General features: G+C 51.2%; 1 protein-coding gene across 5 annotated transcripts in view; it reads right to left on the bottom strand.

Moving 5' to 3' along the window:
• The window catches only part of SLC4A3 (solute carrier family 4 member 3), a 34,410-nt gene that overhangs the window by 8,365 nt on the left and 10,888 nt on the right, over positions 1 to 15,157 (bottom strand). For 3 of the 5 annotated variants that reach the window (XM_061459441.1, XM_061459439.1, XM_061459440.1), the window contains 11 exons: positions 15,003 to 15,145; positions 14,245 to 14,456; positions 8,248 to 8,399; positions 7,432 to 7,612; positions 6,757 to 6,892; positions 6,500 to 6,671; positions 6,004 to 6,100; positions 4,044 to 4,228; positions 1,746 to 1,959; positions 1,208 to 1,429; positions 733 to 881 (listed from right to left, as the gene is read on the bottom strand). In XM_061459441.1, the coding sequence (XP_061315425.1) occupies positions 733 to 881; positions 1,208 to 1,429; positions 1,746 to 1,959; positions 4,044 to 4,228; positions 6,004 to 6,100; positions 6,500 to 6,671; positions 6,757 to 6,892; positions 7,432 to 7,612; positions 8,248 to 8,399; positions 14,245 to 14,456; positions 15,003 to 15,145 (1,863 nt within the window). Of the gene's footprint in view, positions 1 to 732; positions 882 to 1,207; positions 1,430 to 1,745; positions 1,960 to 4,043; positions 4,229 to 6,003; positions 6,101 to 6,499; positions 6,672 to 6,756; positions 6,893 to 7,431; positions 7,613 to 8,247; positions 8,400 to 8,533; positions 10,120 to 13,107; positions 13,556 to 14,244; positions 14,457 to 15,002; positions 15,146 to 15,157 lie in introns of those variants that run through there. The other 2 variants (XM_061459442.1, XM_061459443.1) reach the window with 2 other exon arrangements.

Below are 15,157 nucleotides of genomic sequence, written 5' to 3' on the forward strand. Positions count from 1 at the left end.
CTACAGACAGTGCCCTCCCACAGGGCAGAGGTATACCACTGCACACAATGACTGGGCAAAGCAAAAGCAGTCAGTGAGAAGTGCAGTCACAGAAGAGCAGAAAAATTCCCACTGCAATAGCATCACCAGCTCCAAACTCTTGACACATCAAGGTGAAAATATAGCTGTAGGAAAAAACACATGTTAAAAGCCCAAGCATCACCATCAGAAAAAAAGGAGAAGGATTAGACCCACTTTTTGGTAGTATGGTGACAAAGGGATGCTTTTAACTGTGAAGAGATTATGTTACTTGAAAAAGAAACACGTCCATCCTGGCTACCCAGGGTAGAGGTACATGGGTAGAGGCTGTGAAATGGTCATCAATAAAGGAAGCACCGACAATAATACTGTATTATGGACCAATATTTTAGGATGCAGAATTGTGCCAGGATAGGCTGCAGCACAGGGCTGGGGGCTGATGCTCCCCTCACAGCAGCAGAGGAATGTTGTTACCACTGTCACATCTCAAGAGGGTCAGAGCACGGAATACAGCAACAAGTCCCTGTGGTGTGACAGACATGCAAAGGGTTAGCAGAGCCAGAACCAGCCCTGGCTGAGGTGAGGGCAGCTTGAAAGGACCCAAGGAGTCCACACCATCAAAGACCCTTTAAAGAGCTGATAAATGCCTGCTGCCCTCTCCAGCACAAGGGCAGAGCAAGCAAGTGCCAAGCACAGACACTGCTTCACATGTACCTTGTAAAAAGCTTCTTCAAACACCAGCAGAGGCCCTGAGAAGCCAATGACCAGGAGCGGTTGAGCTCCAAGCAGGGAGAAGAGTATCCCTAAAACCGAGGTGGAGATTATCAGCTCAGAAACCCCCATGAGACCTTCAGTTTTCTCCCCTGGGAAAGAAAACAACATGTGTTAAAGCCTGGACAAAACCACTGTCACCACAGGCAGGCAGGCTGCAGACACAGCTCCAGACAGAGGAGGCAGGTCTCTGTCCCATCAGTCAGAGGTCCCCTGCAGTGGGCAGGGAGCACAGAGGGAGCCTGGGGAGCCGAGGCTGGAGAGGCCAAGCGGCAGTGAGGGAACAAGGCAGCAGCTGAGGCACAGCACTGCTGCTCTCCCAGAGCAAGCAGAACTGAAGCCCACCCCAGCACAGCATCACACAGACACAGCCAGTGTCCCAGCGTGCAAAGAGCAGACCAGAAAGCAGGCCCATTACCTAGGAGTCCCCCGAAGGTGATGGCAGGAGAGAGAGCAGCAAAGTAGATGAAGAGAACGGCTGCGAGACACTGGCTGTGCAAGGCGTCTCTGATGTCACTGAGGTATTTGGGGTACCTGCGCTTTATGTCCCGAACCAGACCTCCAAAAAATATCCCAGTCCGCTTCAAAGGGTCGTCCTCAGCTTCCTCCTCTTCTTCCTCAGCTTTCACTTCACACAGCTCTGGAGGTACATGGAGGGTAGGGCTTGAGGAGGAGAATGCAGATCTGCGCTTCAGCTGTCCCTCTGCCCCATGCCCCCTGAAACCTTCCTCCAGCAGTGCTGACCCCCTGCAGCTGCACATCCCACTAGCTCCAGATGCCCCCAACTGCCAGAGCTGCCCACAGCCACTGTTCTACATCCCCTTGCCGTCCTCCCCCCTGCCCACTGCAGGAGCCAGACCCGCTCACCCCTCTGCCAGGCTCTGTGAGGGGAGGGCCCACTGGGGCACGCAGGGCACTAGGCACAAACTCTTTTGCCCAAATGTGAGTGGAGAGACCTTTGGCTTCCTGGACAGCCCCCTCCTTCATGGACTTCTGCTCCCTCTCCTTCCTCTTCATCAGCAGTAACTTCTGGAAGGTGGCGATGGATTTGAGCAAGTCTTTCCCCTCCACCTCAGATGGGGGGATGACGATGCTGCAGTCCAAAAATTCATTGATTGCGTTGAGGAGGTCTTGACGGTCATCTGCCATGTATGCAGCCTCGTGGAAGTGCTGAGAGGAGCAGGGAAAAAGAGAGAGGGAGAAGGCTCAGACCAAGACTGCACCCATCTCCCTGCAGCCTGGAAATGCTTGCTGTGACCATATAGTAACATCCTGCTCCCTCAACCCAACACTTGACTCACTACTGCCACTCTGTGACCCACATTCCTGAATCCCTCCTCCACATCTTTCTACCCAATGCCCCTCACAGAATCCCATGTCTTTCTTCCCTTCCCTATCCATCTTTTCCAGAGAAACTCTTTGCTCCTGCTTTTCTCCCCAGTGCTCCACTGCTCTTGAATGCTCCTGCAGCATCTCTGCCAGCTGCACGCTCTGCCAGACCACAGGGCGTCTCTCATTGGACCTCTCCATCAATCAAAATCAGATCTGTGCTTCCCAGGTATAGCCTGGTGCCACTTATTCCCTAGGCCAGATACCACAGCTGGCCAGCCCGTGCCTCTGTTCACACCAAGTAACTGTGGCTGCATCAGGCCTAGATCGTTACAAGTTCTGCATGCCATTCCTCAGTCCTGCAGGGCTCTTGTTCAGAGCCCAACTCAGACATGTACCAGAAGCCAGGCGCAACAGAAATGAAAGCTGTTTCCTGCCCCTGCAGCTCAAAATTAGAACTTTGCAATAGAATGACATCCTCCCAGTCTGGTGTTGGGTTTGTTTTGAGGGAGAAGCTGGTGGAGCCCTAAAGCACCACAAAATAAAGCACAAGAACCAGGACATGAGCAGGGAGAGTAAGAGACTCTTGGGAGTCTCCACATGGGAGAGGGAGGGAAAGCAGAAGTCTACAGCATGAGGGAAGCCATGTAAGGGAAACCAAGCATAAAAGGGGAGATATCCTAACGGCAAGGCCAAGATGACAAGGAAGTACTCCAAGGACACCATGAGGAGACAGCAGATTGGCAGGAAGGTGCTGGCAAATGGGCAGAAGTGCTGCATTGCCTCTGGAATATGCCTGCAGAGAAGGGGCTGGAAGAAGATGAACAAGTGAACAGCCTGTAAAGCAGGTAGGGGACAGCTAAGGTCCTTGCAGCACAGACTCCCTGGAGGCACAGCTTCAAATTGTAAATGATATCATACTCTCTTCATGGCGCCAGCCACTGCATAACCTTGCTATGGCCAGCTCTGGCTGCGGCAGCTGGCTCTCCTCTTCCAGCAACAGAGGAGCAGAGGCTCAAATGAGTGAGATCAGTCCACAAACGCAGTGCTGAAGCTGGAATATGGCACTTCATGTCTTCTGGCTACAACCATAGTCTGAGCTGAGCCCTATGTAACTCCTAGGAAAGGATCTTTCAGCCAAGAGCCCCTGTTCCCTGCAACCCACCTGCTCTGATTGGACTTCTTTGTCCCCACTTCAGGAAGAGCTGGGCACTGGTGACAGAACAGGCAGGCATTTTACTTGGTTATAGTTACATGGCACTAAGCCAGGTGGACCCTGTGAACCTTTGATTTTCCTGTCCTGGATGAATACAGCAGATGCTGATTGTCTTTTCTTTGCCTTTAATTCCTTACCAGGATAATGAATTTCACTTTCCTGCCATCTAGCTAGATGGGGGACTTCTAGCAGTGCACACGCTTCCCAGAAAAGCCTTCCTGCCTCCTCATCTCTCCTCCTGCATGAATGTGCTCCTCTGCATGGATGATGCCCTAGCTACAGGGCAGCTAGAAACCTTCATCCAAACACCAGACAACAATCCCCAGGCATTGCTGGATCTTTTTGTCAGAGTGGCCTGGGCCAGGCATCATGGTCACAGCCTCCTCTCCTATGTTTGTGAAACGTCAACTGAACACAATTCCTCTAACCTTGGGCAGTCCTTTGCTCTTGGTTTTACATACAGCCCCTTTCTTCACCCAGCCTAACACTCTCTGTCCCAGCCAAGTGCCTGTCCTACTCTTCCCTTCATACTGCAGCATCCTACCTTGGTCAAGGTCAGCTGCTGTTAAAAATCCCAGGTGCTCATTTCTGCCTGCGCAACCTGGGCCTTTGCATAGCACCTCTCAGAGCTCTCATCCCAGGACTGACTTCGGGGGAGCTATCGAAGCTCCCTCACCTGTGCCAGCATTACTATCCATCAGCACCTCACCTTGTCAGACATAAGAGTGGAGATTGAGCGGCCAATTTCATGGTAGTCCATGTTGGCCTGGCTCGGTCCCAGCAGCACAAAGATGAATCTGACAGGAATCGGGACCTCCAAGACAGATTCCAGGAAGACGGCCTCATTTAGTCGGACAAAGGCCATAGTTGGCTGCTCCAGGAACTGCACACAACCTACCAGGAGGCAATGTTTTGAGCAGAGTCAATAACAGGGGTAAGCTGCAGTGGGCTGCCTTTAACAGTGGAAACAGGGATTTTGGGGGGTTCCCATGAGCCCTGCAGTCCTGTTTTCTCCAGACCACTGACACAGCAGTTTTCTCCATTACCACATTCCAACGACTGCTCCAAGTCCCCTATTACTTGATCATTCCCAAGCAGTGCTATCTTCTTTAGCTTCCCAGTTAGCCCATTCTTAATCTCTTACAAATAGGTTCTACTTATACTATAAGGGTCTAATTTTAAATCAGAAGGCCACTGCCTTATAGAAGGAAGTCTCTTAGATGCTACTTTTATCAAACAAACTTCTAATCTCATCAAAGAATGAAATCAGGTTTCCTTGACATGACCTATTTCCCATAAACCTCACTACTTGGCAATAATTACATTCTTATGCTTTAGCTCTTTATTAATTGAATCCTATATTAGCTCTGCCATTGTATTGCCTGGGAAGGACGTTGGGTTAAACAACCTACAGGCACTGGATCACGGTCCTTCCTTTCTTGAGCACTAATGCTATAAGCTTACTGCTGTTTTTCCTTATGTTCCCTGTATTCCTAGATTTATTTTTTTTTCCTCAGATGGAAATGAGCCAGTTCTCTAGACTCATAGGTGCAAACTGCAGTTTGTTTTACAAAGTCCACATTTCATCAATGCTTGGCAGTCTCCTCAGTTCCTAACAGATTGGGAAGTACTCTCGCATCCTCTGGCACACCAGCCGCTTCCTTCCCATGCCGAACACAAATGTTTTTTGAATACTTGTATTTCTCTGACATTATTACTGATCTTTCTTCCATCTGCATCCAGCAAAGAGCCACGTTCTGTGTTAGACTGGCAAATCTGGGCCACCCTAGTAGCCAAGCAAATCCCAAGACACAGCCTTACCTCAGAAATGGCCAGTGTTTAGTTATCTAAGTGCATTTATGAAGCTGATTTGGCCTCGCTGTGGTTAAGCATCAGCTTGATTGAGCTGCCAAGCCTCTTTGCTTGAGCTTTTAATCTACTGGATAGGCAATAGCATTTACTTTGCTTATAGTGTATCTGCATTTGCTGAGATGTTAATGCCAGAGAAGTGCTGAGGACTATTCTTGTGGTCGAAGGCACTGAGCCCACTGATGCTTGAGCCTGCCCACTCACAGCCCTTTTGTACAGAGAAGGATCCCCAGGCAGCACTATGGCTGATACCCAAGGCCTTGCCACCAGCCAGGCCCTACTCCCAAAAACTCAAAAGCTCCCTGGCACACATAGCCAGCAACCAACACTGCCCCTGGCAGGGCAGGGCCCTGCTGCTGGTGAGGTGTGAAAAGACCAGATGGAGGGCAGTGATGGCCAGAGAACAGCAGGAGGCCTGACAGCAGTCACTGCCTGACCAATAGTCCCTCAGGCATCACTTAGCCACTTCTAAGCTGCAAAATGGGATCTTATGGTGAGCTTTGTAGGACTTTCTCCTCTAAGTTGTGCCCCAGCTCCCAGCAGCAGTGTCTATCAACCTCTTAATTTAGGAAAAGAACTACCCAGGTACCCCATGCATTTACCACAGAGAAACAGAATGTGCACCATCACCACTGGAGAGAGCATAAAAGGCTCTCTCCCCAGCTGAACTTTGAGAACGTGTACAACAAGATGACCAAGTACCCCTCAGGAAGAAGAGCACAGACAGCTAGGGCCAGACCATGATCTGCACTAGCGGTGCACTCTTTTGGTGCTGGGAGATGCTACATGCCACCTCTTACCCACGAGGACCACTGTGGCCTCTGCATCTTCAGGGATCTTTTCCATTAACTTCAGGTATTTACGGTGGCCCTCAGAATTATGGAGATGTGGGGTTTTCTGCAGGGAAGAATACAGACACGTAAGGATGACATCCCATGCCATGGTCTCCCCTACACAGTCCCACTGGCATATCTGCAGCTGGGCTTGCCTTGGCTGTACGCCCAACACCCTGCTTCACAGGCAAGGCACCCTCACAGCAAATGCCACTCTCCAAGCACCAGGGCTGTTGCTGCCATTGCATGCTCAAGCAGACATTTGCATACAGTGCGAGGCTAAAATTAGGTCCCAAAATCATCATGCAACGACCTGATTTCCAGTGATGCAGAGGAGCACAGCCCTTGCAAGTACAAGATGTGCCATAAGGGGGCCCAGATATGGGCACCAAGGGCTGCCACCAGCCAACAGTTGTTCCCAGGGTGTGGAAAAAGAAGGACTAACCCCTGATATCACCCTCACCTCCTTGCATTCGGTCTCACTGGCCTTGGGATCAGCCATCTCAATGCGCTCCTCCCCCATGAGGGGCACACAAGTGTCGGTGTGGTTGTGGTGGTGGTTCCCCACGATGGAGTTCATGCTGGAGCTGGAGTGGTTCCTTGGGAAGAATCCCTCTTTCTCATCATTGGGGTGGCTGAGGGGCAGAGTGGTGGCCATGAGGGGACCCGCCGCCCTTGCCACCTGGAGCTTGCAGGTAGTCCCCAAGCCCGGGCACCCACCTGTGCTTCAGCAGCAGGGCACGCAGCACATTGGCTCTGTCTTCTGCTCTAATCTGGTCAGAGATGATCATGGTCTCCACCATGAGGTGGGCAATGCCAGGCAGAGTGGTCTGTTCCAGGTCAAGGAGGACAGCACCTGCCAGCAGGAGGAGAAGAGCCCTGATCATAGCATGCAATACTCCCCAACACACGCACAGTCTGGGACACAGCTGTCCCACCAGGAGCCACGCTTTGGTTGGGGTACAGATTCTCTCAGCTGAGAAATGCCCCAAGTCTAGGTGCAATGCCCCATGCCCTCTGTGTAAACTCTTGTTCCAAGAGAACTCAAAAGCTCCAAGATGTACTGATAGCTCTGGTATGCCCCTCTCATTTTGGTCTCCCACTCTGACCAAACTTGCCTTTTCATACCAAAGATAGGTCCAAGACATGCTGGCCCAGGAACAGCTGGGTGTTAGAACTGCCATGTGCCTGAGAGCAGCAAAGCAGAGCAAGGACACAGCACCCTTGGGCTAATGTAAACCCTGGCAACAAGGGTGCTGGATGGTCTGTCTCTACAGACTCTACCTGGAGCCTGAATACAGACACCATTGGCGTGTCTCCAGTTAGTGACAGAAGCTGTCCAGCAAAACCTGTCCAGAGCAAGAGACAAACTCTAGCCTGCCATTCCTGACTCACCATGGGCAATTGTCTTCCTGAGCTCCAACAGGCTGCGGAAGGACAGTGAAGCCACGTGGGGTTTCCCCCATCTTGCTGTGTCCTCCTCCACATCCTCCTCAAACTTGATCCAACGGGCTGTCTCCCTCCAGTGCATCTCCTGGTTTTTATCCACCACCAGCTCATTCAGCTCCACAAACACCTGTATGAAATACAGTGAGGACATGAGAGTTCCCCTGATGCAGGCAGCTCTATCAGCAATAGGGGAGCTTCAGGTTTGTTCTTGAGTACCACTTAGTCTAAAGTGCTGCCTGAGCAAGCCTGCCTTAGTTAACCAGAGGCTTAGTGAATAGAAGCAGCCAGGACAAATACTCTTGGCAGTGTAGCAGGAGCTCTCATTAGCACATGGAACACCAGAAAGCTCCTAAGTCAGATACCATGGGCAGAGGAAAACGAATGATGCCATGCTGAATTCCCTTCTACCAAACTGTGACAGTTTTGTCCTCTGCCTGTTTGTTGGTTTCCCCCAAAATTCCCAACACTTACCAGAGATGGCGACATTACTGCGCTGCCAACTTCTGCAGTAGCACTACCGTTTCTGTGACTTTTTAGTATCTTTCCTAAGGTCAAAGCTTTGTGATTTCAGAGAAGCCTCTGCTTTTATTGAAAACAGTGTATTTTCATGATAATGGATAAGAGCTTGAAATGTCACCCCCAAGGTAATGTAAACAATTAATTATATTGAAACATCATATCTTAAAATGCCTGTTTCTAGTCCTGATTTATGGCTTCAGGCCATAAATCCCAGGCAACTGTGGGAGAACAGCACATGGATACCTCATGGGGCTTTCTATCCAACTTTTTCTTCTTCTTCTTCTTTCTGACAGATGGAGTTGATGCTAATTTTTTGCTTGTCCTGGTGATCTGACTCCGAGATGGTTTTTTCATCAGATGCCTTCTCACACCAGGGTTATCTTCAAAACGGTGGCCTGAAGACACAGGGAAGGAAAAAAGACCCCTAGTTTGTCTAGTGGAAAGACGCTGTCTGGCAGGGAAATATATCGAAACCCACCCTTCTCTTATTAGCTTATGCTAGCAAAGCCCTGGCAGCTGGAGCACTTACCATCATCCTCCAGACCTTTGAAGATCCTTCCTGCCTCATGTCTACTTTCAGCTCTTCCAGACGTCTGTGAGCTAATTCCTTCAAGAATAAGGCTTCCTCCCACGCTGTGCATACACTGGATCATCATTGCAAAAGCTTCTATTCATGGTACTCAAGTTAGACGTGCATGAACCCACCTCATACTCCACCAATGAAGAACAACCTGAAGCTTTGTCTGCATAGCTCTGCACTCAGATAGAACAGGCAGGCACCTGGCTGGGGCTCATTTCTCCCACTGGAGGAAGGCCCGGTGCTCAACAAGCATAAAGGGCAGTGAAGGGGAAGTATATTTAGCTGCTGGTCTGGGAGACACATAGAAATATCAATGATTGTTTTATTTAATTGTGCAATGAGACTGTAGAATCACAGTGCAGACCAGGGCTGCATGGAGGCTGGGCTCCAGCTATCGCTGTTTCTAGACGATCCTCAGTGCCACTGTAATCCCGTCTGAAAGGTCTGTGTTACAGAGTTCAAATGGCTGAATCAAAGCCTCCTGAAGCCTCCAAGAGCAGCTGTTGGGGCTGCATTACAGTCCCCCACCAAGCTACCACTGCTGCTGCCTAGCTAGCGCCCACCAAAACCTGGCCACAACCATGCCAGACTTTTGCAGTGCCAGAGAAACAGCACTTTGGCAACAACTTGCCATAAAGAGTAGTTTCCCTGGACTATTCAGTGTATCTTCCTCAGCACAGACAGACCATAGGGATAAGGAAAGCCTTGGAGCCTGGCTCCAGGATGGACAGGCTCCCCAAGGCAGGTCATGGAGTCAGGGGTTTTGCTCAGCTTCAGTCCATTGAGGCTTGCTGGCCACGCTTGTAAGGCAAACACAAGGTCTTCTCCCTGGGGGACCAAGGGCAGCTCTCCATTGGCTGGGATGAATGTTAAGTCTCCATGTACTTTTCTGCACTTAGCTTCAAGAGTGGAAGCTCTTAGGCCACAAGAGTTAGTAAAAAGCGCTGGGTTTGAAGGCCATGTGGTCTCTTTTTTATGCATCTCTGGCGTGGAAAGATGCACCCATCATCAGGCCAGGCATACCATGGCCGTGATCCTTGGAAATCTGGGTTGCCAAATTAAACATAAAATGAATCAATACTGAGCCTCAAGGCATTTTCCCCCATTGGCTGCCCTGCTGATGCATGTCCTGCTGACAGCTAGACTCCTCCCTGCTCCACTTACTGCACTGCAATGTCAATAGGAGCCAATAACTGCCTATCACTATGAACACTTCTGGGAGCTGGGCACATGTGGGGCTTCCTTGGACTTTTGCAGGATTTCTCAGCTCCTGTGCGCATGGAAGCCACTTCACCACACTCAGAGTAGGTTCATGCATAAAACGAAGTCCACCAGGCAGATGATCTCGGTATCTGGCACCTTTGCTCCAAACCCTGCAGCTTCTGATTCTCCCATGCAACCTAAGACTCATTCTTACCATGTCCCTGGAAGACCAGGGCCAGAGGACACTCTGCCCAGCAAGACAGAGCACTCACCCAAAGCACAGTAAGCCTCCCCCATGGTGATGACAACCTGCCACACAGTACTCCTCAGCAATTGCCACTCCTCAGCAATAGCCCTGGAACGCACGCACAGGCGTTCAGTCTCAGCCACCAACTGGTTGGAGGACAGATAAAATAAAAGGAGCCAAGTTTCCTGCCAGCATCTCCAGTGACTCCCACACTCTGACAAGGACAGCAGCCAGAATGCTGCAGGCTCAGAACAAACTGGTGAAGGCACACCTTCAGAGCTCTGTGTAAGACTAAGGAGTGATGCACTTGTGGCTACTGAGATGACAGCTGCGGGGGAACAACTCATAGAAGCAGGGTGGACACATGGGCTTAATTTACAAAGAGGCCCCTGGCTTTGTAAGTCCCAAAAGGCTGCTCCAGGCAGAGCAACCTTTCTGTGTCACATCAGATTGGTGCTTCCCTCAAATTAAAGTCAAGCTTCACTAAGTCTTGGGTCCTTACTCAGGACAGGATCTTGGACTGAGACAAAAGGGTGATGTGCCCAGGGCATAGGAGCTCTGCCCTCCTTGCTTGGAGTCAAACTCCCCAGGATGAGTTGAAGCAGCCAAGGACAGCTCTTCCTTCATGTCCTCTCCAGTGCTCCCCAGGAGCAGAGAATGAGACAGTGACAATATCTGAGGATACAGAGTGAGTCCTATGCTAACTACAATGAACTGGTATGCCACCCTCCCACACAGCATCTCCTACAGTCTCCTCCAGATCTTCTTGCTACTTTGGCTTCCAGTCAGATTTCTTGGGATGATCAAGGTCCTCTTCCATCAACTTACATCTGAAGATGACAAATACAACTTTGCACTTGTTAAAGTCTCTCCCAGAGTGGCTGTGATAGTCAGTCCAACTTGGCAGGCAATTTCTTTCAATTTGTGTGTAAGCTCATGCTTCCCTCTTTTCCTTATCTTCTATTCAGAAGCAGGAAGTCCAGAAAGAGGCATCAGAGTATTTGTATCAGTACTAGAGAGCAACTTGCTATCCCCACATCACAAAAATGGTGCACACTTCCCACGTACCCCAATGCTTAAGTTATACCAAGAAAACAAAAAAAGGTTGAAACTCAATTTCTTTGAATATTTAAAATTAGACTAAAGAAAATGCTAATCAACATACAGTAAATCACAACACTGTGCTGGCTTCTGGAAGAAGCCCTGCCCTGCACAAACCCCAGGTCTCTCCTGGCTGATGCCGAGTTCAATGTGATAAGGACAGCTGGACCCCGGCTCGTCCCTACTGCCATCCAGGTCTCCCTGCCCAGCTCTCCCCATGCTCTGAGCACTAAAAGGAGTGCAAGGAGAGCAGCTCGGGTCCAAAAAGGACTCACTCTGCTCAAAAGCTATTAAATTCCTCCTGGATCTGAGTTGGTCCTGGAAGAGGTACTGCTATGCAGTAAGCAGGCGGGCAAATGGCACTAGCTGGACACAGGCTCCTCACAGAACTGACTCCGGTGTCTCTGCCACCTCTGTCTCCACTATATCTCTGCAGGATTCATTCACAGTGTGGATTCATTTTGCAGAAATAATTAAAGAGTTGACTGTACAGCACATCCTATTTCAAGCACCTGCAGTATTAGCTGTAGCAATCAATGAACGTATTAACTGCTAGCAAGGCAAATTTCCCCTCTTTATAAGTGATGCACATCACACCTTGCAGAAGCTATCTGCCCTTCTACCTTCCCAAGAATAGCTCTCCTTTCCTATGTGAGACTGGGGCAATTTCTCACACTTCTAATGTACAGTTTGCTCAGCTCAGGACAGCTGATGGAGCCAATTTGCTTCACGTTTCTATTTTGAACTTTGCTGCTACTACAATTTACAGTAACAAGTAGCAGACCCAGCCAGAAGCAAATCCCCACTTGCTGCTCCCTGCAGAAGCACATAGGCAGACATTTCTTCCCCAAAGGGTTGTAAAGATGGGCTAGCTGAGAAACAGAGCACTATGCTGGGACTGGGAGGCAGGGGAAGTTACATGTTTTGCCTGACATCACACAGAGAGGCTGTGGCAGAGCCAGAAGCTCAACCAAGGCATCCCGATTCCATGTTGCAAGTGCTGTGCCTCCCCACTCCTGTGCGCAAAGCCAGTAAGTGAACTAGTTCTGGGACTGCAGCACCCTCTCATGTGTGCTCCTAAAATCCCTTGAAAAATTAACACATGACCCAGGCCATGAAAAGGACATTTGGGCAACCACCACAAAGCTATGGCTATGAACCCTGTCACTCCCAAGGTGACAGACAAAGCCACCGTCAAGCTGTGAGCTACCACCATCTGCCAAGGACCGCCTGCGTGAGGTGGGAGCAAGGCTCTGGATTTTGCACAGTCCCTGCAACAGCTGAGATGCAGCTCTCCACAAGGGATGCGCAGGTCTGAAACAGATGCAGAGAACAGAAATGTTCTTTGTTCTCGGGATTCCTATTCTCTCTTTCCCTGCTTTTTCCACTCTTGGTTCCTTCCCCTTTTCCTGCTTCCAGGCACCGCAGACAGCCTGCCATTTGCTAGTTTCACAGCCAAGCTTAAGCCTCCAGACACAGAGATTAAATTATTTTTTCCTCAAGGCATTAGGCTAAGGTGCAGAGGTGAGAACCTGATACCCAACTCTGCTGCTGGATCCACAGCTCAGCTCAAATTCCAGCAAACAGAGCACTGTCACCTTGTGCCACAGATAGAAGGAGAAATGTCTCTATCCTTATACACAGCTCAGAGCAGCTGCTTTTTCTCTAGACACAGAACAGGCCACATCCTGATAAGCACAAACAGCAAGATGCAGCTGTCTCTGGAGCTGCTTGAGCGAAACACAGGGAAGCAACTCAGCACTCCGACACAGATCTGTACAAAGACATCAGACAGACACACAGACCCTCTGGTGTCCCAGTCACACAGTGGGGCAGACCATACCTTCTCTAAACCAGGAGACCAACCTGACATGGGAAGGGTGCATACAGCAAAACAGGGTGGGGGATATACACTTTAGCTGGGGGCTCTGATCTACAGCTGCGACTGTGGGGTCACTGCTCCGGTACTTACAGGCGGGCTCCCTGCCTGGGTAGCCCAGATGATTTCTGATGGCCTCCCATAAATCATAGTCTTCAAAATTGAAGGCAAATTCATCCAAGTCTTCATAGCCAAGCGAGTTCCGAATATGGGTGCTTACTGCTACCTCCGGGCTGCTGCCCCCTTCCGACTCCTTCACTGCCTCCTCTCTCTCTCGAAGGGTTGTCATTTTGTCCTTGTGAAGGTCAGGGGTCAAGCGCCATGAGCCACTTGCCTTCAGAAGAGGGGCTGGGGTAGCCAGGCTGATGCGCTGAAAGCAAAAAACTGCCCCCAGGGGGATTTCACCGCAGCCCTGGGGCCAGCCCCGCTGCCTTGCTTCCTTCCTCACAGGGCATGAAGGTACCCGCTGCAGCAGCCCTGGGGCTGAGGAGGTCCCAGGAAAGCTGGCTCCACCCAGGGGTGCCTCTGTAGGGTCTGCCCCACCAGTTCCTCAGGAGCAGGGTCCTTGCTGTGCCGCAGGGTCTCTTGCCAGATGCCCCCGGACGCTGTCCCTGTGATCCAGGGACAGCCAGGCTGTGTGTGCAGCACCGCTTCTCTCCCTCTCTCCCCTCTGGTGTCTCCCTCCCTCTCCAGCCTGCAGAGCAACCTATTGAATTCTCCATGTCCTGGGGCCCGGAGCGTGCATTTCCATGACGTCTCTTCTGTCTGCCCTCACGCCGTGCACAGGGGCAGTCCCCCTTTGAGGCGTTCCAGAGGGGGCAGCTCCCGCTCCTCCAGGAGAGCAGAGCAGAGGGGAAGCTCCTCACCTCAGGTTTTCTGCAATGCCAGAGCTAGTGTGTCGCACAGAGGGCTGATCGCAGGGAAAGTGTGTCAGGACAGGAGAGAGCTGGGTCTTGGGGAAATGCAGGGAGCCCTGAACCAGAGAGGGCAGTGGGGTGGGTGGAGGAACAAGCATTTCTGGGATGGGTGTGAGCAGAGGTGCATGGGGCAGTTACAAAGCTGACAGACAGCAGCCAGGGCTGCAGAAACAGAGGCTGGGGGACGGGGAATTGAGGAACAGCTCCTATGGCAAGTTGAAGACCAAGCCTGGAGCTACTAGGGAAGAAGGCAAAGTAGGGAGAAACAAAGGGCACATGCACTTGTAATGTAAGTAGCGTTGCAAATCCTCACTTTTCATGCCATCCAAGTCAGCAGATGCCAGCATCTGGGCCTCAGCCTCATCTGTGGGGACACGCTGATATGCGGCACTCTCCAGCGTGGTCATGCTGCCAATGCACATCCTCTCCTTCAAGTCATAGGTAACCCGTTGTCCGCTCGCCACCTGGCCCCAGGGCTTGCGCTTCTCCCACCCGCGAGACAAGCGTTCCCGAGGCCCTGGGAGGCTGTAGGAACCAAAGAGACTGATGGTAGCAAACAGGATGAATGAGGATGGGCAATAGTCCCTCAGGGGCTAAGGTCTCTGCTCAGCCCTGACTAGCAAGTCACCGTGAAGGAACCCGAAGTCACCTATCCCAAAACCTAAAGGTTGCCCCTTCTACTCCTCCTCTCCTCCATCACAGAGTGGGATCAGCTTGTGGTCAGTAATGGGGACCCATCTCTGAGCCAATGCCTAATGGCTTCCCAGCCTGCAGGTCAGCACAATAGCTCAAGTTAGCTGAAAGGAAGAGTACTGTGGGTGTGCAGCCCAGTGCCTCCAAATCCACACCATGAGAATCCCACAGACCCACGGAGGTAGGAGGAGTAACAGGGAGTGACTGACCACTGAAGAGCAATCGTGTTGTTCACAGCCACGCTCCCTCAGGGCCCAATGTCCCCTCTGGCTCAGCAGGCAACTTCAGGATGGGCACAGCCACTACCCTCAGGGACAGGGTCTGTGGAGTGACCCTGACCCAAGGAGAGTGGCAGGGGGCTCAGCACTGCTCACCTACCTGCGGAGGGAGGCAGGGCCTTTGTCCTGCAGCAGGTCAGTGAAGCACGGCACAGGGGACAGGATGCCACACTCCTCCTCTACATGGAACTGCGCGGGGGCCGCAGCGCTGACAGACTCCTCCTCATCACTGCCAATGGTGAACTGCAGAGACAA

Source organism: Pezoporus flaviventris, unplaced genomic scaffold, assembly GCF_033815535.1.
Source record: "Pezoporus flaviventris isolate CSIRO_AGI_PZ_B2104156 unplaced genomic scaffold, CSIRO_AGI_Pfla_v1 ptg000029l, whole genome shotgun sequence".
Classification (NCBI taxonomy): domain Eukaryota; kingdom Metazoa; phylum Chordata; class Aves; order Psittaciformes; family Psittacidae; genus Pezoporus; species Pezoporus flaviventris.